At 41.4% G+C, this 26,674-nt stretch overlaps 1 protein-coding gene across 2 annotated transcripts in view; it reads right to left on the bottom strand.

Moving 5' to 3' along the window:
• GLI2 (GLI family zinc finger 2) overlaps positions 1 to 26,674 on the bottom strand; it is a 284,491-nt gene that overhangs the window by 203,542 nt on the left and 54,275 nt on the right. The window contains exon 2 of one of the 2 annotated variants that reach the window (XM_072985243.2): positions 14,038 to 14,215. In XM_072985243.2, the coding sequence (XP_072841344.2) occupies positions 14,038 to 14,185 (148 nt within the window). In that variant the 5' untranslated portion in view covers positions 14,186 to 14,215. Of the gene's footprint in view, positions 1 to 14,037; positions 17,097 to 26,674 lie in introns of those variants that run through there. The other variant, XM_078377808.1, reaches the window with a different exon arrangement.

The following is a 26,674-nucleotide window of genomic DNA, read 5'->3' on the forward strand; positions in this document are numbered from 1 at the left end:
TCAGACTTTGCTTTAGGATACTTTTTTTGGTAGAAATTGTACATACATTGGAGGGAAAATGTCACAGCCACTTAACATGTACGGCACTTAGCCACACACACACACACACACACACACACAGAGAGAGAGAGAGAGAGAGAGAGAGAGAGAGAGAGAGAGAGAGCAGTTGGTCCTAGATTCCACGGCCAAAGAGTTACTCTCATATGCTGTGGATAGCACAATATATGGCAGGACAGACAACTTATGGCCCTACGGATATTGTGAGATTTAAAATTCCATAGTTAATATAGCCAGTGTTGTAGGATAATGGAAAGTGATGTCCAAGAACATCTGGAAAGCCAGAGGTTGCTCAGCATTGGTATACAACAATTACAGTGTACAATGTGGTTAGAACTAACCAGATATCCTTTCTATCAAAGATTCCTAGCTTATTTCAAATCTTGTGTTCCCTTAATCATGGATTTATGACTTTGTGGACATATCCCTTGACTATGGTTGAAGTAGCAGGAAGAATGTTTTCTTCAAAAAGGGGAAGGCAGCACATGATTGCAAATCAAAAAAAGAACTTTCCCCATCTCTGTATGTGATTCCAATGGTTTGCACTAATTCTTGACCTTGGAGGTTGTTGTACTATATCTGCCCTAATAATAATACGTAATTGTGTGCCATCAAGTCAATTATGACTAATGGTGACCCTTTTCAGGTTTTCTAGGTACAGTAGAGAATACTCAGAAGTGGGTTACCATTTCATTTCCGCCTTCTGGGGGCACCCTGCAAATTGGCAGCTTGTCCAAGGCCACACAAGCTGGCTTTTCTCCCTGGAGGCACAGTGGGGAATCAAACTCCCAACCTCTGGCTCTACAGTCAAACACTGAATTCATTGGGCTATCCGAAGGGTGAAAAGAGCAGCTCCGGAACAACTAGAAACAGAAATGCATGTGGGGATAAGACAATTTTTTTCTGCCTAAGATGAAGTGCATCCATTTTTCCCAACTCTCCTTTGTTTAAGAGTCCCTCTTTCATGACTCTTCCACGTGCGAGACTCAAAAGTGGAGTGTGGCATTAAACATGCTCCACTTTTGGTGGTGATGGGGTTTAAATATTTTTTTAAATAAAATAAACACCATAAAGTAAACAGGGGTGTCAGGAGTCAAAATGCAGCAGAAGACAAGGCCAAGAAGAGACTTAAATATTAGGAATAAGAATGTATATTTTGAATACAAAAAGCAGAGCGGTCTGTGGACACAGGCTAGTGTAAAATGGTTCCTATTTCCCCCACACAGTTCCCTCTGGATAGAACACTCACATCTAGTTTAGCACAGAAGAACTTAAAAGACTTATTGTAAAATGTATAACTATCTCTTATGCTTCCCCTCTCTGGCAAAACTGAGCAAACAGTTCTCTAGAGGAGCTGCTGGCCTGCCAAGAAGGGTAGGCTTGATGACTTAAGTGGCAGTTTCTATTTTCTTATTCCTTTAATTCTAAGGAACACACACAGTTGACATTTTTATTGGTTTGTTTATGTGAGGTCCACTGGTATTCTCTTTGCCTTCCACCTTCTCTTTCCCATGCGCAGAGCTGACTGAAGATTTACCTTTTAGATTCAACTCTGAACATTTGCCAAAAGCCATGGCCATCGCTTGGACATTCTGAGAGCTATAGACGGGGGGGGGGGGGGGGTTGCTTTTCCAAGCTCTGATTCTAGTCCAGCCTCTTTAGAATAAGAAATTCTGCAGTAGAAATGCAGTTGAAATAATGGATTCAGCAAAGCTAGACCATTGTTCCCATTAGTACACCAAGTCCTGCATATCCATAACTTGGGAATGCTATTTCTTGGAACACAAACTGAGTGCCACTGCTGGTGTCTATGAAAGATCCTCCACCAGTGTCACCTTCAGCTACCACTGCTGCCCAGTAGCTGCCCTCCAGAAGTTTCTCCGCTGCATCACCACTGGAACTGGGCCAGTTGAAGCCGAATCAAGCACTTGGTGGCATATATAAAATCCAGGTAAAACACAGCCAAGCTAGGTAAAAAGGCAACATTAATAACCCTTTAATCAAGGCCTATGGATATTGGATATTACCTTCATAGGCCAACTCTGGATATGCCACTCACCATTTAGAAAATTTATTTTTGACTGAAGTCCCCATAATCCCCTAGCAGCATGCTGGTGGGAGGATTCTGGGAGTTGAGCAACATTGATACTAATTTTTGTTAATACTGTGCTGAAGAAGATAATGGTAAATCACTGCTGAACCTTTCTCACCCTGAAAAATCTATGATGAGACAATCCAGAATAAAACAACAGATAGTGATGGAAGATGAGACTCCCAGGTTGGAAAGCACTCAATCAGTCCATCAACATAACCATTATTCCTGTCTATGCTTCAACTACAGATGCTGAAGAAGATGAAACTGAAAGCTTTTATGCAAGCATCCGGGAAGAAATTGATCACATACTGTACCAAAACAAGGCTACAGTTAAACATGAAGAAGACCAACATTACACTACACTACACTGGCACACTACACAACAGGCAAGTTTGACTGAGCGTGCTTGGGTACATCAAGAAGCCTGTAGGTTTTGTGACTAACAAGAGCTTGATCTTAGGTCTCCTTTTCTCAGATCCAATACTCCCATTATAATACTTTCCTAGTTCTCACAGACCAGTGGTTGCTAAATAAATGACACCAAGGCTGAAAGATATTGGCTAGAATCCTACTGGCTATTTACACTTCTGTTAGTGCAACAGCATGAATCACAGCAGTGAACTGGCAGTAGTTAATGAATCACTGTTTATTTTCTTCACTGTGTGCCAGTCCTGAGACTTGGCACTTGGTGAGGAATACAAGCACTGACTCATTAATTAGCAGCAATTTGCTGCTAGGATTTATACCTTTTTATTTATGCAGTGCAAAACATTATTTTTCTACTGGCCACTGGAAGAAAAACAGTGCCACAGTTAATGTGCTTAATATTAAAAACATGAAAAAAAATTCACATTATTTGCATCCTGGGCAGGTTTGCATATTATGCAAACGAGGCCACCTAACATACAAAGTAGGGTGCCCAGATTTTAAGAAGTGGAATAGGGCACTTGGGTCAGTTGATTTTCCATATACAGTAATTTCCACAGAATCATCACAATCAGTTTATTTATATACCACTTATTCACAATAAAATGTACCCAAAGCAGCTCACAACATCAGAAACGTTTGCACAATATTACATAATATTTCAAGATAGTCCACTAACAATTAAAAGAGATAAGAAAATGCAGTCATGTATATAGTGCACATAGCCTAATAAAAACCACTCTTACTAAGAAATACAAGCCAAAAGTAAATAAATCACACATACTACAGACCATTCATACTAAAAGTTAACAAAAGAAACAAAAAACCTATTCCAAACAGAACCAAAAAAAAGTCATATTACTTTACTGATGTAATGCATAGTGTTTCCTTCTAACTTTCCAGCAGTTAAAGGGAATTTAAAGGCATAGTGATAGGAATCTTAACATTTTCAGAGATGTTTCAGTCTGCTTTCATATGGTGTAATTAAAATAAAAGGGTTGTGGCAAACTGAAAACCAATGTGTATGTATTTTAGTGTCAGCTCAGGCTCTGCCCTCCCAGGACAGGAAGGAATGAGCTAGCTGGAGATTGGGGACCCAGGTTTGCAGCTGAGGCTTACTTGCTTTGCAATTTAGAGTCACTGGCTGATCTAGGATGCTCTACCTATAAGCAGAGTGGAGGCATGATGGCACTTTTGCTTATCTACACTATATCACAGAAGTGAGTACAACCCCTCACATTTCATAAATATTTTAGTATATCTTTTCACGTGACAACACTGAAGAAATGACACTTGGCTACAATGTAAAGCAGGGGGTATACAGCTTGTATAATGGTGTAAATGTTCTGTCCCCTCAAAATAACACAACACACACTCATTAATATCTAAAGTGCTGGCAACAAAAGTGAGTACACGCCTAAGTGACAATGTCCAAATTGGGCTCAAGTAGCCCTTTTCCCTCCCTGGTGTCATGAGACCCATTAGTGTCACAAGTCTCAGGTGTGAAAGGGAAGCAGGTTTTATCATTCCCACTCTCTCAGACTGGTCACAGGAAGTTCCACATGGCACCTCATGGTAATGAACTATCTGAGGATCTGAAAAAACAAATTGTTACTCTACATAAAGATGGTCTAGGCTATAAAAAGATTGCCAAAACCCTGAAACTGAGCTTCAGCACAGTGGCCAAGATCATACAGCGGTTGAACAGGCCAGGTTCCACTCAGAACAGGCCTCGCCATGGTCGACCAAAGAACTTGAGAGCCTGTGCTCAGCGTCATCTCCAGAGGCTGGCTTTGGGAAACAGATCTATCAGTGCTGCCGGCATTGCTGCAGAGGTTGAAGGCATGGGGGGGGGGGGTCATCCTGTCAGTACTCAGACCATACGCTGCACACTGCATCAAATTGGTCTCCAGGGCTGTCATCCCAGAAGGAAGCCTCTTCTACAGATGATGCACAAGAAAGCCTGCATATGGTTTGCTGCAGACAATCCATGGATTTCTGGAACCATCTCCTGTGGTCCAATGAGACTAAGATAAACTTAGAGTGTGCCTCAACTTCCAAACTTAATTGGTTCCGGAACTCCGGTCATAACTCAAAATGGTTGTATGTCGAAGCACCATTTCCCATTGAAATGCACTGAAATGCAATCAATCTGTTCCAGCTGAAGGGGGAAGGAAAGCAAGCAAAGCGTGCAAGACCCATCAGAAATGCAAAAAAAGCAAAGCGGAAAGCAAGCGAAGCATGGAAGGCCCATCAGAAATGCAAAAAAAAGCAAAGCAGAAAGCAAGCGAAGCATGCAAGACCCATCAAAAATGCAAAAACAGCAAAGCAGAAAGCAAGGGAAGTGTGCAAGACCCATTTGAAATACAAAAAAAGCAAAACAGAAAGCAAGCAACCCCCCCAAGACCCATCGGAAATAGGGGGAAAACCCCAAAGAGCAAACAACCCCCCCCAAGACCTATCGGAAATGGAAAAAAAGAAAACCCCAAAAGCAAAAAAATACCCCAAGACCCATTGGAAATGGGGAAAAAATACCAAAAAACCAACCCCCCAAGACTCATCACACCACAGAAACATAACCCCTGCAGCCCAAAACTACACTGCAAAAGCCACCCAGAACAGTTTTTTTAAAAATATAAAGCAGCACCTTACTTTACAAGGCAGTCCAAAGCCTCCTCCAATCACACTCACTCTAACTGTTGGGGCGAAAGAGCTACAAAGAAGTAACCTCTTCACCTACCAACGGTTAGCAATTTGACTTCCCTGCCTTTTTCCCCTGCCTTTTTCTGTTCATAACGGGAAGCTCTGGCCACAAGTCGAAACAAAATGTTGCGGCCGGAGCTGGTCATAACTCGAAATTGTTATAAGTTGGGATGTTCATAAGTCTAGGCACCACTGTATTTGGTTCAGATGGTGTCAAGTGTGTGTGGTGGCAACCAGGTGAAGAGTACAAAGACAAGTGTGTCATGTCTACAGTCAAGCATTGCGATGGGAGCATCATGGTCTGGGGCTGCATGCGTGCTGCCAGCACTGGAGAGCTACAGTTCATTGAGGGAACCTTGTATGCCAACATGTACTGTGACATACTGAAGCAGAGCATGATCCTCCCCCTTTAGAGACTAACAACCCCAAACACACCTCCAAAACAACCACTGCATGATGGACTGTCTCCAGACCTAAACCCTATTGAGCATATGTGGGGCATGCTGAAACAGAAGGTGGAGGGGTGCAAAGATTCTAACATCCACCAGCTCTGTGATGTCGTCATGGAGGAGTGGAAGAGGACTCCACTGGCAACTTGTGAAGCTCTAGTGAGCTCTGTGCCCAAGAGGGTTAAGGCAGTGCTGGAAAATAATGGTGGCCACAGAAAATATTGACACTTTGGGCCCAATTTGGACATTGTCACTTAGGGGTGTACTCACTTTTGTTGACAGCAGTTTAGACATTAATGGCTATGTGTTGCATTATTTTGAGGGGACAGCACATTTACAGCGTTAAACAAGCTGTATACTCCCTGCTTTACATTGTAGCCAAGTATCATTTCTTCAGAGTTGTCACATGAAAAGATATGCTAAAATATTTATTAAATGTGAGGGGGTGTACTCACTTCTGTGATATACTGTATGATAAGCCAAGCCAAATCAATAGAATCCTACAACTGTGACCAAGTGCCTTTACAGACAACCAACTATCCTGGAGGAAGGTTCCTGGAATAGCCTAATCATCTTTGTTACAGAGGAGGAGGTATCACACTGTCGGTGTAGTTGCTTTGAAAAAAATTATGGTATAATCGTGATCTCCATGGCTTATCTATGGACATTTGACATACATGTGGGGAAAAGGATAAACACTGTACAGTATTAATAATCAATTCTGAAGATGCTATGGAGCAAGATAAAAACTCCATGGGCTCATTCATGGATTTGGGAGGGGAGAAAAACCAAGATAATGCTCAATCTCCTTTATGACAACCACGTAGACTTTCATATGAACTGAAGCCTATCAGAACGTAACAGGAAATAAAAATCTTCTTAGTTCTGTAGCATAAATATACTGGTACAACAATCCATTCTAGCTATTCTGTACTTAAAGTACATATGGAAAGCAGTGGGCTTTGTTTAATCAACAGAGGCATTAATTTCTGAAAAATATTACCTAGTAGAAAGAGTATGTCTTAGTTTTCACTGGTTCCAAGTCTGGCTTTCTCATGTTTACACCAAATGACTTGTTGGACTTCATTATACACCAAGTATTTCCATAGATCAGAGGCAGTGAGACCTATGCAACTAACATAAAATAAATTACCACCCCATGATAAATGGTTCTATTAGCAATCCAGATTGTTAAACTCCGATAGAACAGAATGGAAGGAGCACCGGCCCATTCATTCTCCCTCCGGCAGATACCAAGTTGTAAATAGGTTATTTTGTGTGTAAATAACACATTAAAACTCAGCATTAGCCGTGTCTTTTGATAGAGAGGAAATTGTTCCAAATAAATAATCCAGGACAGGAATGTAAAATAAGCCAGATTTAATAGTGCATGCCTCCTGTAGCCGTGTTAAACATGACTAAAATGATAAAGCCCAGAATATACTAATAGTAAACCATGCTCTGACATCAAAGTAATGAGGCCATATTTTTGCCCAGCTTTAGAAATGCTAAAATTAGTCTTGACAGAGCCAGACATCAAGAAGAAAAAAAAACTTTGCCAGCATAAAAACCATCAATTTGCCAGGTTGGTACTTGTGTCATGAGGGGTGTGCAGTATCATGGGGTGCAGGACGGTGTTTTCTGGGTTTTGTTCATGATAAAGTACATGACACTGAGACAAATAATTACAAATACTAAAAATATTTTTCATTTAAAAAGAGAAATTTCTTATTCAGATTCTTGAAAGGGGAAAAGTTTGTTTCAAAATCTGCACCCTTTAGAGTTGACATGACTTGATTGCTTTGATCTTTCCAGAATTCAAATATGAAATCTCACAAGCTGTCAGCTGTTAAATGAGTTACAAAATATTGTGGGATTGAAAAATAAGACACCCAAATGTTGCATGGGAACTATTAAAAACTATGAGATGTTAAATACTAGGACTGTGACTAGTCTGCCTTTTTAGTTTTGAGGGCAATCCGAAGCTCCAGATTGTATCTCAATTCAGCCCCAAAACTTTTGTGCCCCATGTGATTCAATCTGTGCCCCATAACCAATCTGGTTTTTAAATTTGTGAAATCAATGCACTGGAAAACTAAGACAACTGTATTTTTTGTTGTTTTTATCCTGACGTAGGTGCTGTTTGGAGATATGACAGACGCTAAAGAGGGGAGCAAGCCTCTCAAATTTTAGACAGAGGTTTGTGTACTAGGTACAGTTAAAGTCTGATTTGTAATTCCACATTGTTTTGCCCCAGAACTAAATCTAGTCATTCTGGCTTAATTGATACCTCAGGCAAATTGGTCTAAGTCAGGCTGATCTGGTTACAAATTTGGGATTTATCCAAATCTGGAGCACAGCTTTACTAAACACCATTCTAGAACAAGCAACTTTTATGCCACAGTAGTTCTGTTCAAACAGGATGAACTACATGCTCTATTGTTCCTGGCTACGGGCCATGCTCATTTGGGTGATGGGAGATGTAGTTCAAAATCTCTGGAGGGCAGCAGGACAAGAAAAGCAGAGTTAGAACCAAGAATAGTAGTGATTTTACATAACCTATCCACCATTACCTTCCTAAAAAGTGATAGAATGATTCTTTACATCTAATTTCTCAATGCTTTTATCATAGTCTTCCTGATAACCTTGAAGAATTTTCTTCTCACTTTTTAACTTTTTTAAAAATATCAATATTGAATTTGTAATTAACTCTTTCTAGAATGGATAACCCAATGGTATAACCCATTAGTCATTTTATGACTAATGCTAGTCATAAAAAGAAATGGCTTTATCTATTAAAACTAATACAGATTAGGAAAGGACATGCCTAGGGCTCAACTGAATCACCATTGTACAAACATTTATACAGTATCAGTTATTACCCTTTCTTTAATATTATGCTGGTAATTGGTTGAAAACGATAAGAAAGATTCTAACCATGACAGAGAGGTGCAAATGCCCAACATTACCCCCTTTCACTTTAAATATATATATATACAGTATTCATCCCAAAATGACAATTTTAAAAACCATTCTAGCAAATAATAATGCATTATGGGCAACAAATTCATTTTAAACTAAGTAATCACAAATTCCAGCAAGTACAAGTAGCCAGATATATGTGGGAAATGGCTCTTGAAATCAAATCTGGAAGAAGAAAGTGAGAAAGAGGGATTAAAAATGGTGTGGGAACAAGATATTGGGAAAAGAATAAATGAAGAAGAATGGAGGAGGATATGGAAAATGAGGGTTTTAAGATTTATGTCAGTAAGAATAAAGGAAATTTTTTTAAAACTTAGTTTAAGATGGTATTTAATACCGGTAAAATTAAACAAAATTAACACCAGTCATCCGAACGTCTGTTGGAAATGTGAGAAAGAAGTTGGTACATACTTTCATATGTGGTGGGAATGTGAAAAGGTACAAAGATTTTGGAAACAAATTTTCAAAGAAATAAGTTGTATGTGTGATAAAGATATAGAATGTAAGGCTGAGATTGCTTTGTTATCAATATATGAGAACGTGGATTATGACAAAATGACTAAAGAATTGATAACTAATCTAATAACAGCAGCTAGATTGATTATCGCTAGGCAATGGAAATTAAAGACTGAATTACAAATTGAAGAATGGCATAACGAAATATGGAATATAGCATTAAATGATAAATTAACTTGTAATTTAAAGATGAAGAAAGGAGAGTTGAAAAAGAACAATTTTTATGTAATATGGGGCAAATTTTTGGAATATGTGTTAATAAGGGGGAAAGGGAAAGCTCCAAATCAAGAATCTATGCAGTTCTGGAGAAGAGGACAATAGAAGAAGAAGAAGAAGGAAGAAGAAGAAGAATATGGCAAGAGGTCCCATATATGGTGGTGGGGAACACTGTTATTGTATTTGAGTTTATATGTTCTATGTATATGATTTGTTTTTGTTATAGTTAATAAAATAAAATAAATATTAAAAAAAAAAAGAAATCAAGTCTGGCTCCTGTTTACCTAAACGTTAGTTCACTTGTCTTTATTCATTTCCAAGCAGATACGCAAACTGACTGCAGTCTAAGCACTCTTTGCTTAGGAGATCTGATGCTTTGTTTCAGGGCATTCAGTCAAAAATGGGACAAAGTTAATTTTCTGGATTACCGCTTTCAGAATTCTGCAGCCAGCATAGGATTCTGGGAGTTGCAGCCTCCACAAAGTAACTTTTCAAGCTCTGATCAGGATTCCACTAATAGATGGAGGTGGGAGATGCTAGCTAATAAGGGGAATTGTGGGACCAACCAGAGCTGTGAATTTTGCACAGCAGAATCCTCGGTTTCAGCAGGTCAGGAGTGGCAGTGGAAGGAAGGGAAAGGTTCAATTCTGAGACACTTTGTTCCTCTTCCCTATTTGAAAGCTGCAGCTGCCATCAGGTTCTGCCCATTCCTCCTTATGAACACCCGTCCATCTCCATCTCCTTTTGCTTCAAAAGGAAGAAAGGGCATTAGGATCATGTTTCACATATCTGTTCCTTTAGCAGAACCTTCCAAATATACAAGAAAGCATAGTGAAACTGATTTTATGTGGTATTTCCACCATTCCCTTTTGTTCCCGAGCCAACTACTGAACTGGTAAACTAGTAAACGACTTCCAAGATTTGTGCCTAGGGATCTGAATTTATAGTCCAGAGATGCCTCTTAACAAACATCTTTCCAGAATTTTCCAGAGCTTTTCACTTCACTTTCATTCTTTGCCAATAAAATGTATCTAAAAAAATAAAATAACCCGGAACACTGATCCTCACATATCTTTCCTCCTCGTCCCCAGTCCCCCACAGCTGACATTTGAAGTCTCTAGTAACAAAATGGCTAAACGTCTTCTGAATGAATGACACATAGATGCACCGCTTTTGAAATTGTAAGCAGGCATAAAGAAGAAGAAAATAAAGGGGGCAGGGCGAGAATAGAGCAGCCTTCCCCTTCTCCAAAAGAAGACCATGTTATCTACAAACAAAACAAGACAAGACAAAACAAAACAAAAACCACACCAACATTCTTATCCCTCCCACATTCTTCTACTTGGATAAATGAACTCGTTCTTTCAAAAGAACATGGAAAACATATACCCTGTAGAAGAACCTTTCCAGCACTAAGAAATATTTTTGACCATACTAGCAGCTGAAGAAGTTTAGACAGCTGAAGATGCCACTTGTCACATTCCAGTGGTCAACCCTTGGCTAATTTGTTCCTTCATTTCCTGCTGTGAGAGGTCATTTTGTCTCACACAACTAAAACAAGGAATGGGGCTAGTGTCTAACCAACACAAGCACCCGTGCTATGACTTCATTTTATTTTGTTTTGCTGCTGTGCTACAACAGCAAGTATCAACCCTTTTTTCGGTCAGCTTTGCACAGATGTGGGATCCAACAGGTCACACAGAGCACATTTGAAAGTAAACAGAAATGGTTGAGGAGAATAATGTAGTAGTTGGTGTGCAACATTTTCCACTCAGAAAGCCATATGTGATCCACGTTTGGGACTCAGGGGTTGTAAGCAAATGTGTGTTTGCGTGTGTATGTAATGTGCGTGTGTGCATGCATACGTGAGCATGTGCACATACATGCCAGGGATTCGGATACTGATTGCTTTTTCCTTATTGCTTGCAGCAGCAGAAACAAAAAAAGTATGCATGAGGATTGCTGCAGAAAGTACTGGAGAATACTGATTAGAGATAAAATTGGGAGTTGCAAAGATTCCGTAGTATGGAGGGAAGGGACACAGTTAAAGCTTTACGTTCTTCAGATGGAACTATTCAATACGCATTTCTGTGTTTTTATTCGATTTCAATCAAGGATGTAAAAAAAAATATTTCTAGCTGGTGGGTTCAACTTGATAGGACCAGTCTTGGCCGTAGCATCCCAAGTTCTTGAGCCACCTGAGACAGGAGAAGCATTGCAGCTCCCTTGCCTCTGCACCAGCTCCTCCTCTTTGTTGCCATCCATGTTGTCACCAGTCTCTAGTCCTCTTTGCAGCACTGCTTGTTCTTTGAAAGGGACAACATGTTCTGAAGCAGAAGACCAGCCCTGCCCCCAAACATGCTGGCCACTTAAAACAACGGGCACATATACAGACAGGGCTGGCGACTATACGGTCCCTGTCGGTCTCTTGTACCTTGTACCAAGGCCAGAGTGATCAAAGCAGAAGAGAGTAAGAAGAGGTGGCAGCAAAGATGGCATAATGAAGCAGGGAGGCTGAAAGAGGAGCTGATGCTGGAGGCAATGGGTAAGGATGTGGAGGTGAGAGGGAGAGACGTGGTGATGGGCCTGGTAAAGGGAGATGGGGAGAAAGGTAGGGAGAAAGAAAGTCATCATAATTGTGGTGGGGACGCTCTAGGTAGACGATGTGGCACAATTTGCCATTTCTATGATCAGTAGCTGCCTCTCTCACTTTAATGATAAGGACATCTCTGAGACATGGACAGAGCCAATTCCCGCTTACATTCATAAGGACCAACAGTGCAATCCTATGGGCACCTACTCAAAAGTAAACTCCACTGAGATCCATGACGCCTTGTCTCAAGAACATATATATTGGATTGCAGCCTTAGATACCTAACACACTTCAGGTGTTAGAATTTAATCCTGAGAAACCAAATAGTGCACCAAGTGTTTGTGACTTTAAGAAAAAGTTGGGAAGTTCCCAGAAAAGCAATCAAAACACCAAGGGTCTGTGCAGGAACTATATATATTTATCTCACAGGAAATGGGGAAGTATTCTGTCCCCACTCCTTCTGTCATCGCTTCTGAAGCCCTCTTACATATGGAAGGTGATGAATCTGATGAAGGAGGACTCCACTATCCATAGGGCTTATCCACATGACTCACAACTGGACATGGACACTTCCTGTATGTTTCCCTGGAGAAACTAATAAGAACTGTGGCACCAGAGGTGGTGCTGCAGTGGCCCAAACCAGAACTGGGCCGCTTACTGGGCTCCACATGGTGCTCAGCTCCACTGTTGTCATCACACCAATCATGGAAGGAGCCTGGCTGACTCTTGCCTACCTCCCTGCACAGCTGACCACGCATTGGGCAAGCAAGGAGACTCCCCTTACCGCCTCTGCGCTGAAGTGGCAGGCTACACATGGAGGCATGGAAGAGCCAGGTGGACTCTTTCTGGCATGATGACAATAGAGCCAAGTGCCACACACAGCTGAGTAAGTGGCCCGGCTGGGTTTTTCTTTGTGCGGGGGCGTGGGATTGGGCCACCACTACATTTGTGGTACCATGGTTCGTATTTGTATTTCCAGAGAAATGAGTATGAAGTGCCAGTGTCTTCTTGGGATCCTCCTTCAGACTCATTGTCCTCCACATGGAAGAGGGAAATGGAAGTGAGGATAGAAGGAGAGGGGCTAGAGCACTCCCCTCACCATGTGGTGAATGTGCATAAATAGATAATATCTATTTAGGCCAACAGAAATGTGTATAAGGAAACCAAAGTCTAAGCTCACTTAAAGATCAAACTCATTCACACACAGACACACACACACACAAGACGCACAAGATACCAACACTGCTTACATCCTTCCAGACAGTTCAGGCTTATGAAGTTCTATTTTGCACCCCCACCCCACCCCCGAATGACTATTTTTCTTTCAAGAAGGTGTCATCTATCATTTCTCACTCACTTTTCCTCAGATTAGTCACCAAGGGGCCATCCTAATCTGAATCCATCCCATGGTTTTTTCAGTAACCATCAAGAAAAACATTGTGATCAAAAGATGATTTTTAGTTGAACAGCTCTAAACTTTTCTGAACCATGCAGGTCTGTGATTATCTGCAAACAACAAGGGTTGACACATGCTTTTAATCCCAAAGCTCTGCGCTTTCCCTGTTTTCAAGGCCCCAGACAAAATAAGTCAGTTATCTATAAATGGTGATATTTCGCTAAAATACAGGAAGTTACTTTCTCTCCCCTCCACCCCGGATGAATTAAAATGTCCATCCTAGCCTGGTAGCCAGTGAATAGCAACAACTGCTCATCAGTACTATCTCTAGAGTAAAGTTACTTTTTTGGCCAATAGCCAATGCTGGTTGAAAGCCTGGGGAGCCATAGTCCAAAAAATTGCCTAATTAAATGCCTCAGTTCTGTAATCACATGGAATCTACAAACTATCTATTTCCATCTCCTGTAATGTTAAGAACTCAAAGACCAAGCACCGCAATAAACTCACCATATGCAGACATGGGCATAAGCCTCTGTTCCTATTAAACTCTAATGAAAGGAAGCCCCCATTGGTTTCAAAGTGTGGGAAGCAGGAAAAAACATACCTCCTTGGGTAACTACAGCTGTTGCTGCCGCTGCTGCTGCCGCTCCTAAAGGAATGGGTTTCTTCCCCATTTCATTAAAGGCATTCCCCTCCAGAAGGGTGCTTTTCCCTTCTTTCTTCCCAGCAGTTGTTGAGGTGGATGTTTCCATCTTAGATGTGCATATTCCAGCGTCCCAATCCTTAAAAACAAAAACAATTTTTTTAAATAAAAAAAAAGAGACAGTTCAGCCATTTCCCCCATTAAAGATGCAAAAGCTGGTTTCAGGAAAGGACTTTCAACTCGTGCCAAGAGATAATTTAAAACAATAAGAATAAAGAGCTGTTTAATTGTTTGCAAAGTCTTTGTTAAACTATTGGTTGTTTATAACCAGAAGGAATTTAAATCCATAAAAATGCCAGACTTTCATCTTTTGTTACGTTGGAGTTGATTTCATGCCAAAATTTAGATCTAAGTTTGCCTTTTTGAAGTCACCCCTCATGTCAAAAGCCTAGATAAGGAAAGCTTTGGTTCTGGCTCTTGATTAAAACTTAATAGACAAGGTTAACAACACTACGAAGCAGAGGACATTTTGCATTTTTTTAAGGGAACTGCTTAGAAAATGCTTGAGTGTGAGCCACTTTCTAAACATTCCTCTATCATGCCAACTGCAGAAAACTGTAGGAATTAATGGCAGGATGATAGAAAACAAACTTTGAAACTAGATCTCAGAATTTTAAGTCAAATTTACTAGGGTTTCCCCCCCCTTCTTCTTTTCAAAAAGTTACACTTTTTCATACTTTAAATTTTACAGTTTGTACTCCTCTTTCCCATTAAATGGATGGGACATTTTTTCCTCACCTTTGGCTGAACGATTCTTTCTAATACTTTCCAATAGATAAAAACAGGTAGAATCCCAGAACAAATATAACAGTAGAAAAACTCTACCATGTCCTACAAAAAATACAAAAGCCAACAAAAAATGTGAGCGTACAGGGCATTTTTATCTGATATAAATGAAATGGGGGTGGACAACTTTGGCGGGTCTAGGGTACCATTTGCTACTCCTCAGACCCTTTGGAGACCACATGGACTATAAAAATTCAGAGGAAAGAGCAATGACACAAACATGAAGTGGCCAAAAGTTTTCTTCTCATTTTAAAAAACTGGACATTTGAGGGCAATTATATGTTGGACTGACTGTAACCTAAAACACTGCCTTTACTAGGATTGGTTGGGAGGGACCTTTATGGGCTGGGGTGATTGTTAATATATTCAGCACTAACAAATCATTCTTTCCCTGTCCACACTTTGCCCATCCTTGAATTAAATGGGGAGTTGAAACATATGACCTAAAATTACTTAGTATGCCACCTTCCTATACAAAAGCAGGGTAGTTGTGTTGACATAAAACAAATGCCAGTATCCATAGTATGGTGATAATATTTATCAGGCCAACCAAAAAAAGGGGGGGGGGAGCACAAAAAAAGCACACACGTTTTCGATATTGCTATTTCTTCATCAGGCAAGATGATATAAAATTAAGCAGCAGAAGGGAAAATGGAAATGCTTGATCCTAACTCCTGCTGTCTGTCTTGGAGGCAAGCTGCAGACAACAAACTGAGGCTCACTAGAACATAAAATAATGTTAGATTTCATGAATGTGACCAGTATACCTACAGAGAGCTAGAAAGTTAGAAATGTGTGGTCCTATGTTTTAGGCAATGGCAGTAGGCATCCTTCAGTCTCGAGAGATTATGGTAACGTGCTCTGAATAGAGGTCTTGGTACAGTGTCTAGTGTGACTGAGAAGGCCAATTCAAGAGTGACAATCCCTTCCACGCTGAAGACAGATGCAATCTGTCTCCTGTCCAGCTCCCTGATTTTGCTGGTTTCAGGACTGCCTCTTTGCCTCGGCCTGCTGGACAAGTGTCTCTTCATATTGAGAGAAGCCATACTGCGCCGCCTGCCTCCAGGCTGAACGCTCAGATGTCAGGGTTTCCCATCTGTTGAAGTCCATTCCTAAGGCCTTCAAATCCTGCTTGCAGATACCCTTGTATCGCAGCTGTGGTCTCCCTCTGAGGCAATTTCCCTGCACTAATTCTCCATACAGGAGATCTTTTGAAATCCGACCATCAGCCAATCTCACAACATGCCCAAGCCAATGTAGACGTCGCTGTTTCAGTAATGTATACATACTAAAAGTTCCAGCTCGTTCTAGGACTACTCTATTTGGAACGTTGTCCTGCCAGGTGATACCAAAAATGCGTCAGAGACAACGCATATGAAAAGTGTTCAGCTTCCTCTCCTGCCGTGCACAAAGGGTCCAGGACTCATTGCAGCACAGGAGTATACTGTACAGTATACAGTCTGTACAGTGGTGCCTCGCTTTACGATTGCCCCGCATTACGACGAAACTGCATTAAGATGATATTTTTGCTATCGTAATTGCAATCGCAAAATGATGGTCTGAATGGGGGTTTTTCACTTTGCGATGCTCAGTTCCTTGCTTTGGGAACCGATTCTTCGCAAAACGATTATTTTAGAACAGCTGATCAGCGGTTTCAAAATGGCCACCGGGTAAACAAAATGGCTCCCCGCTGTTTTCTGGGATGGATTCCTCGCTGCACAGGCACCGAAAATGGCCGCCCTATGGAGGATCTTTGCTGGACGGTGAGTTTCCAGCCCATTGAAACGCATTGAAGGGGTTTCAATGCGCTTCAATGGGCTTTTTATTTTTGCATTATGACGTTTTTGTTCTACAGCGATTTCGCTGGAACGAATTAACGTTGTAATGTGAGGCACCACTGTATAGACCTGGATCTTGGTATATGCCGTCGGCTTCTTATTAAGCCATACTCTCTTTGTGAGTCTAGAGAACATTGTAGTTTGCTTTGCCAATGTGTTTATCCAGCTCGACATCTAGAGAGTGTCAGAGATGAACATCTTAGTAGCCAAACTGTCTGGAAATAATTCGTTCTACTAATTGAGACCATGCTGTCTGGTTTTATCTCCAGTCCTTCACTGAGGACTGGGACTTCACCCAGTTCACTGAGTTCAAGAAAACACTGAAAGGATTGTGCAGTGCACCTAAACCACTGGAACACTAAAGATATTGCCTTAATCTAGTCAGACCATTATTCCATCTAGCTCAGTGACGGAGACAAGGCCAAATTTTGGACAGTTCAGTGGTTTAAGCATTTGGCTGTGGAGCCAGAGGTTGGGAGTTTGATTCCCCACTGAGCGTCCTTGGCAGAGGCGGGACTCAATTATCCACAGGATCCCTTCCAGCTCTGCAGATCATCATCATTGTCGTCAATTCGTTTGTTTATTCGTTTACTTGTGTCCGACTCTTCGTGACCCCATGGACCAGAGCACGCCAGATGATGCCCCTTCATGGATTGCTGCCTTGTCGTGGTGAAGGGGCTTGAGTAACTCAGAAAAGCTGTGGGCTATGCCGTGCAGGGACAATCTCAAAAATGATAGAATGATGTCAATACGAATCCAAGGCAGACCTTTCAACATCACAATAATCCAAGTTTATGCACCAACCACCATTGCTGAGGAGACTGAAACTGAACAATTTAATGAAGTTTTACAACACCTTCTAGAACTGACACCAAAGAAAGATGTTCTTCTAATTCTAGGGGATTGGAATGCTAAAGTCGGGAGTCAAGAGATAAAAGGAACAATAGGAAAGTTTGGCCTGGGAGTTCAAAATGAAGCAGGGCAACGGCTAATAGAGTTTTGTCAAGAGAACAAGCTGGTCATCACAAACACTCTTTTCCAACAACACAAGAGGCAACTCTATACATGGAAATCACCAGATGGGCAATATCGAAATCAGATTGATTATATTATCTGCAGCCAAAGATGGAGAAGCTCTATACAGTCAGCAAAAACAAGACCTGGAGCTGATTGTGGTTCTGATCATCAACTTCTCATAGCAAAATTCAAGCTTAAACTGAAGAGATTAGGAAAAACCACTGGGCTACTCAGGTATAATCTAAACCAAATCCCTTATGAATACACAGTGGAAGTAAAGAACAGATTTGAGGAACTGTATTTGGTGAACAGAGTGCCTAAAGAACTATGGATAGAGGCTCGTAACATTGTACAGGAGGCAGCACAAAAACCATCCCAAAGAAAAGGAAATGCAAAAAAGCAAAATGGCTGTCCAACGAGGCCTTAGAAATAGCACAGAGAAGAAGGGAAACAAAATGCAAGGGAGATAGGGAAAGTTACAGAAAATTGAATGCAGACTTCCAAAGAATAGCAAGGAGAGACAAGAGGGCCTTCTTAAATAAACAGTGCAAAGAAATAGAGGAAAATAACAGAAAAGGAAAAACCAGAGATCTGTTCAGGAAAATTGGAGATATTAGAGGAACATTTTGTGCAAAGATGGACATGATAAAGGACAAAAGTGGGAGGGACCTAACAGAAGCAGAAGACATCAAGAAGAGGTGGTAAGAATACACAGAGGAATTATATCAGAAAGATTTCGATATCCCGGACAACCCAGACAATGTAGTTGCTGACCTTGAGCCAGACATCATGGAGAGTGAAGTCAAACGGGCCTTAGAAAGCCTGGCTAACAACAAGGCCAGTGGAGGTGATGGCATTCCAGTTGAACTATTTAAAATCTTAAAAGATGATGCTGTTAAGGTGCTACATTCAATATGCCAGCAAGTTTGGAAAACTCAACAGTGGCCAGAGGATTGGAAAAGATCAGTCTACATCCCAATCCCAAAGAAAAGCAGTGCCAAAGAATGCTCCAAATACCGTACAATTGCACTCATTTCGCACGCTAGCAAGGTTATGATCAAAATCCTCCAAGGCTTCAGCAGTATGTGGACCGAGAACTCCCAGAAGTACAAGCTGGATTCCGAAGAGGCAGAGGAACTCGAGACCAAATTGCTAACATGTGCTGGATTATGGAGAAAGCCAGAGAGTTCCAGAAAAATACCTACTTCTGCTTCATTGACTATGCAAAAGCCTTTGACTGTGTGGACCACAGCAAACTATGACAAGTCCTTAAAGAAATGGGAGTGCCTCACCACCTCATCTATCTCCTGAGAAATCTATACGTGGGACAGGAAGCAACAGCTAGAACTGGATATGGAACAACTGATTGGTTCAAAATTGGGAAAGGAGTACGACAAGGCTGTGTATTGTCCCCCAGCTTATTTAACATATGCAGAATACATCATGTGGAAGGCTGGACTGGAGGAATCCCAAACCGGAATTAAGATTGCCGGAAGAAATATCAACAACCTCCGATATGCAGATGATACCACTCTGATGGCAGAAAGTGAGGAGGAATTAAAGAACCTTGTAATGAGGGTGAACAAGGAGAGTGCAAAAAACGGTCTGAAACTCAACATCAAAAAAACTAAGATCATGGCCACTGGTCCCATCACCTCCTGGGAAATAGAAGGGGAAGATATGGAGGCAGTGACAGATTTTATTTTCTTGGGCTCCATAATCACTGCAGATGGAGACAGCAGCCACAAAATTAAAAGACGTCTGCTTCTTTGGAGGAAAGCGATGACAAACATTGACAGCATCTTAAAAAGCAGAGACATCACCTTGCCAACAAAAGTCCGAATAGTCAAAGCTATGGTTTTTCCTGTCGTGATGTATAGAAGTGAGAGCTGGACCATAAAGAAAGCAGACTGCCGAAGAATGGATGCCTTTGAATTGTGGTGCTGGAGGAGGCTCTTGAGAGTCCCCTGGACTGCAAGGAGAACAAACGTATCAATTCTAAAGGAAATCAACCGTGGAAGAAGGACTTCACTCTTAATACTGAACAGAGGTGGAAGAGGTTTCATTTCCCTTATTAAAAATTGGCCACACATTTTCTTCTACATGACATGCACTATCTATCTGTATCTCTAAGAGATTTGTGGTGCATTTCACATCCATGAGATTAGTGCTCATTGCCCTTTTTGGAAAGCAGGCAGGTGACGCTTTCACAGATAGAAAACCAAGTGTGCAATGGAAAAAGGAAAGGACATGGTTTTGCAATCTTCGGTGATTAGTAGTTATAGAAACCACAACAAGCAAACTCCTAAAAGATCTAGAGAGTTAGCACCTGAATATTAGTTACTAAACAATTAGCACATCTTTGCAGAGGTCAGTCTAACCTTCAAATGAAAAGGCAATGTCTCTTCTAAGCAAGTTGTTAGATTCGGATCTGGAAAGAGCAAAGCACCCTTCAAGTTTACAAACTGAGTATTTGCTTGCTTGCCATCGCTCTGCGATGCAAATCTTGGGTGAGGGACTCATTTTTTTCTGTTTCCCAGGTCTTTTGTTGGAGAATAAGTGGAAAAGAATGGGAAGTGCTGACATGTATTTTTGAATTTGCTTTTCAGAGGAAATGCCCACCAAATAATGGAAACACCGTCTGGGCTAAATAAATCCTTCCATAATGATGCCAAGCCATGGAAATTGTGTTTCTCCTTCAATTCCCAATAAACCTATCCAAGTGTTATCCCTGAAACCACAGAGGACTAAATTAGTGGTGGGCATGCATGCATAAATCTAAACTCTGTCCCCTTGTCCCCCCCCCTTAAAAGTTGGCAACAAATGCCAGTATCCATACAACAAGACATGTTGTAGGAAAGCCTGTAAACTCATCCAGCATGTCTGGTCATCCCAGTCGGATCTTCATGTTAAGCACAGCAAGGTCCTGAGATATGGTTGACTTCTGGGTGGAGCTTATGGGCATCCATTTCAGCCCCTCACTGTTTTCAGGCAAAAGATCGGATTACCAAGTCTTTCCAGAAGTCAATTTAACCTTCAAATGAGAAGACACTTCAAAGAAAGTTGGTCTAGAAAAAGCACCACAACAACCTTCAAGTTTGCAAGCACAATATTTGCTTGTCTGCCATTCCTTTGGCACAATTATCCACAGTTAAGACCTCACCAGAAGAAAAATGTCTAGGAGAAAAGCCTGGAAAAATCAGTTTGAATGAAACTCAGCAGTCAGGTTTCCTCAGCCAGCAAAAGGTAGTAAAACCACTGACAATGGGCTATTGTCGCAATTGTAATGTTCATTGTACTGCACTGGCATTAGGGGCAGGCCAGGAAAATATAGGAAATATACTCCAGTTACATCTACCAGCCAATTCTGATATTGCGCCTTGCAAATATTTACAGAATTACAAAAGCCAGTGCGAATAAAATAATTGCATTCCCACTAAGAATATAGGATGGCACACAATGTGGATTTTTTTTCCCCAAAACACTTCTAAAAATACCTAAAAATGCCCTTCAAAGGTAGTTTTTGAAATTAACTAGAACGTGTGACTAGTGACACCAAAAAAGAATATTGAAACTCTTTGTTTCATTATTTTATAATATAATTCAGTTCCACTACTGGTACTCAAGTAATTAGTTATTTCCAAGCTCTAAGCATTATCTCAGGGAAGCAGATACCACATAGCTCATCATGTATTTGATGCTACGTATCAATATTATAAATATAACTGGGCATTCTAAAAATGATATAAGAATTAGTCGAGTTGTGATGGTTATTCTACCAAGATGGTGCCTGACTGAATACCAACCCCTCCTTGCAAGTCAGTTTTGCAGTCTTAGTAAAATCATAATGTCTGTTCCATAGAACTGGCTACAGAGGCAATCCATAGCCAGTTTTGTAATTTGTGAAACTAGCTATCATTTTATTCTCTCAGTATTGTTATCCTGAAATGCACATACTTCTAACTATTCAGACAATAAGACAGAACAAATGGGTTTTTGGTAATACTTCATCTGGAGAGCACAATGTGAACAAATCTAGCAACTTAGGAACATTATGCATACTATAGTTAATGATATCCATTATAACTACATAATTATGTGCACTGAGACCTCACCGTATGCTTGAAACTTCCAAAACAGCCAAGTCTATCTGGCGTCACAGCGATAGAGCCCATCCTTCTCAAGAGATACAGTGAAAATATTACCTCAAGCATCAGATTCTAAGAGACAGCAGTGAGAGTCTGGAAGTGAGAACTGTGTGCTCCCTGGCTAACTTGCTGCATTCAAGTGTGGCAGAGGGTGCTTTGTATGTACTGAAAAAAGATGGAGATACCAAGAAGAAGAAGAAGAAGAAGAAGAAGAAGAAGAAGAAGAAGAAGAAGAAGAAGAAGAAGAAGAAGAAGAAGAAGAAGAAGAAGAAGAAGAAGAAGAAGAAGAAGAAGAAGAAGAAGAAGAAGAAGAAGAAGAAACCCTTTCCTGCCCTTTTTTTGACCTAAGTTCATCTTAGGTCAAAAGAAGAAAAAAATAAAAAAATCTTCCCCTAGTGGTAGAGTATGGATTAACTGGCTTTGCATTAGTTCCTATGGGAACTAATGCCTCTACCTATGAACAGTGCCTTGACATACAAACGAAAAACAGCCTGAATGGATTAAATGGTTTTCAATGCATTCCTACAGGAAATCTTGCCTCGACTTTTCGACATACGAACGCCATTCCAATATGGATTAAGTTCGTAAATCGAGGTACAATATGCTAAGGTATTTTTATTCCTAATCATCACAATGGAAGAATCTCTCTCCCTCATGTAGACATAGGGAATTTCCTTTTACTGAGTCAAGACCCTGAGAAACAAGACTGTATCTCTAAAGATGCCAAACCTGTCCCTTTCATGAAGAATGAATTTACACGCATGCACACATGCGCATGCACATACAGACAGACATTTTCCCTTCCTGCCCTCGCTTGTTTTTGCTTTTTACGTACTGAAAGTTTTTCCATGGCCTTGCGCCACATAGAATTTATTAGTGACAGATTAATCCTAGGGGAGAACCATTTGCCATGGAAAAATCCAAAGGAAACTTCCTTTTATTTATTGGTAAAGACCATTCAGTAGTAGTTATACAACAGAAGACCATGTGCAATATTTAGATGTGAGCTTTTCCTCAGCCATTACTCAAAATTAGAAAACACAGCTGCATTACTGAGCCTGCTCAACTGTATAGCTTTCTCTGCAGGCAGAAAGCTAGGCAATTGATTCTGACGCCAAGAGGGATGATCGCATTTTGGAACTGAAATATAATTCTACCATGATGCTAAAATATTCAGAACTGCCCAAGATTTCAATAAGAAAACTGCACTAGGATTTGCCCCTGGATGACCCCAGTATTTTTACAGCTGTGTTATATACACTGAAACGGAGACAGCCCCCTTGGGATTTTGGAAGAAAACAACTTACAGAAGCACATTAGGAGGGAAACAAAGGAGTCTGAGGCCCTTGCCTCAGCACAGTCCATCCTGGGCTGCATTTAATGGTTAAACCTAGTTTCTAAAGAATAAAACAGAATGTTTGGAAAGAAACACACATCACAGAAGAAGGGTTATGTTCGTTTGTTTGAAAAAAACACAAACTGCCTCCCGAGTCACAGCAATCATTGCTAAAGCATAGCCAGTTAAAGCAAACACGTTTAATGTAATTTTTGTGCAAAGTTTTAACAATGCCAGGCCACAAATTTCTAATTTGGATAACAGGAATCTGCAACAAGCACAGTTTATGTTCAAAAGGAGGATACGGTCCATCCCAAATGGTTACATTTGCAGAGAGAAAGAGAACACCAGCGAGGGTGGAGAAGAGAGGAACATTCTGCTGAGCAGCATGTCAGTTCCCTCCTACACACATAGCTTTCCTTGTGAAGAATTATAAATAGATACTCACTTAAATGTTTTAAGGCACAAGCCAACTAATGTCCAGGATTTCCACTGGTTTAAATGATGAAAGTGCATGCTTAACTCCACTGAAATGAAAGGCCAGGATCCTTACTGGCATTTGCATAGGATCTGCATAACTTTCTGCAACTAATTGTGGCTAATAAACTAGGTGCTGGGGGCACTTCTTGTGCATATGGCTGGCTATAAATCCAAGTGTGCAACTGAGAGACACTCCCAACACCTCATCAGTTGGTTGCAATGAGTCACAGAACATTACAGAAATCTTCTATGAATACCAGTGAGACTGGTGTTGCATAAATTTAGCTAGATTAACATCCAAGCTGACCCTACCCATGGATGGAGTGAGGCTGTTACCTGCTCCCTGAAAGGGCCCCTCCCATTCTCCAGAACTGAGTACCTCATAAATGCTTGCCTCTGAGGACACCACACTCCTTGGCTCTGTGTAAAGCTATACCAGCTGCTTTTCAAGGCATGGGAGCTTTGTATTTGTATCCCTTGGGATATGATTATGAACTGTGGCACCAAGGTGCCATGGAGGCCCATTGCCTTCCCCTCAGAACCACCCCAGTCAACTCACTGGGCTTCACATGACACACGTGGCCATTGTCAGTAACATCACGCCAATTGCAGAAGCAGCCCTGCTGGCGCTTCCCCACCTCACTGCACTGCTGACCATTCTGGTGAGGATGCAGGATGACAAGTCTCCCCACTCAGTTGCTAAGTGGTCAGTACCGCAGGGAGGCAGGGCAGCTCTGGCCAGGGTACTTCTGCAATTGGTGCAATGTTACCGATGGCAGCCACCCAAAGCCCAGTGGGTGGACTGGGATGGTTCTAGAGGGCCTTGGTCGCCCTGTTTGACAACCTTTGCCAAGAGAAAGATGGGGGAATGCACCCCTGTTGATTCTCCTGGACGTCTCAGTGGCTTTCAACACCATCAACCATGGTGTCCTTCTGGACAGATTGGCTGGGATGGGAGGCACCGTTTTATGATGGTTCTGCTCCTACCTGGCTGATCAAGTCCAGAAGGCGGTGCTGGGGGACAGTAGCACTGATCCATGGTGCTTGCGTATAGATCCTCAGGGCTCTATAGTTTTCCCCCATGCTATTCAATATCTACATGAAACCACTAGGGGGACGTGACTAGGATGAGGAGTCAGCAATATGCTGATGACACTCAGCTCTACCTCTCATTCTCTTCCAATCCAGGTGTGGCAGTTGCCGTTCTGTACTCGTGGCTGGACTCAATAATGGGCTGGATGAGAGTCAATAAACTGAGGCTCAGTCCAGACAAATCAGAAGTGCTGCTGGTAGGTGCTCCACCAGATAGGTTAAAGGGCCATTTCCCTGCCTTAGATGGGGTTACACTCCACCTAAAGGAAAGGGTCCACAGTTCGGGGATGCTCCTTGACCCGGGTCTGACTTTGGAAGCCCAGGTGGACTTGGTGTCCAGGGGTGCCTTCTTACAACTGCAGAGAATATATCAACTTCACCCTTACCTAAAGGACTGCCTTCTTCCATATGAGCCTGCCCATCCTCTAAGATCAGGCCAGGAGGCCCTTCTAAAGGTGCCATCCCTGAAAGAGGGGGGTGGCATGTCAAAATAGGGCCTCCTTGGCTGTTGCCCCCCCAACTTTGGAACACCTTCCCTATAGAGATCCGCCTGGCTCCAACACTTTTTGGCTTTTCGGCACCAGGCAAAGACTTTTCTGTTTAGCCAGCATTTGAATTAAATAGTATTCTTTAGCTGGCTGTATGATCAGCAGGATTTATTAATATTAATGTTTTAATTATTGTTTTTAATATAGGATATTATTATAATATTCGCGAACGCTTTCATGGCCGGGATCTAATGGTTGTTGTGGGTTTTTCGGGCTCTTTGGCCATGTTCTGAAGGTTGTTCTTCCTAACATTTCGCCAGTCTCTGTGGCCGGCATCTTGAGAGATAATCTCTTCTCCTTAGCACAAAAGTACACCCACAACAAGACACACTAATCACCCGTCTACAGAAAAAGGACAAAAGCCTATCTCACAGCCATAAATACCGCACTCCCAAGCCTACTACACCAGAGCACAGAGTGCTGTCCCTCAACCTTCAGAACAACCTTCAGAACATGGCCAAAGAGCTTGAAAAACCCACAACAACCACTATTATAATATTGCCTATTTTAAATGGTTTTAATGTTTTTAAAGTTTTAATATTGTTGTACGCTGCTCAGAGACAACTGGTAATGGCGCGGCTAAAAAAATATGGTGCCACTAAAAAAAATCTTGTAAAACACACACACACACACACACACACACACACACACACACACACACACACACACACACACACACACACACTCATATATATTTTCAGTACCCAATAAATATGGGTTTTTTACAAGATTTTTTATAAACAAACAGACAGACAAACAAACAAACAAACATTGACCCAGGAAGCCCTGACACCAGCTGGGCAAGGATGGAGATGGGTATAATGGTTTTCAACCAATTAATATAGTAAAGGTTTTCCACTCCCAATACCACTTAACCTGAAATTTGTCTCCCTACCTGGAGGCCTGGAGAAGTACAGCAATGCCTTGAGATTTCAGTCATTGACTGAGCCCTGGCAAGCCAAATGCTAGGTCACCTTGGCTCAACTTTTCCAAGACTTATGTGAATCTGTGTTTATCCCATTTTATGAAGTTTGAAGACTACATGTGTTGCTTTATCCAATTTTCATTCTCTTGAAAAAGCACATTATATGGGGGAAATACTTTTAAGCACACCTTTCTTTGATGGCAGGACAGCATTCAAAAGACAAAAATTAAAAGTGAGGCATCTCTGTTTCTTTTGTCCTCTTCCTGAGGACTATTTATACGAGCAGAAGTCTTCCAGCTTCTCCGGAATAAGACACAATGTGTGCCAAATGTTTTAACACTGACTCAGAGCGGTGGACACGCTATTTT

Source organism: Pogona vitticeps, chromosome 1 (genome assembly GCF_051106095.1).
Source record: "Pogona vitticeps strain Pit_001003342236 chromosome 1, PviZW2.1, whole genome shotgun sequence".
Lineage (NCBI taxonomy): Eukaryota > Metazoa > Chordata > Lepidosauria > Squamata > Agamidae > Pogona > Pogona vitticeps.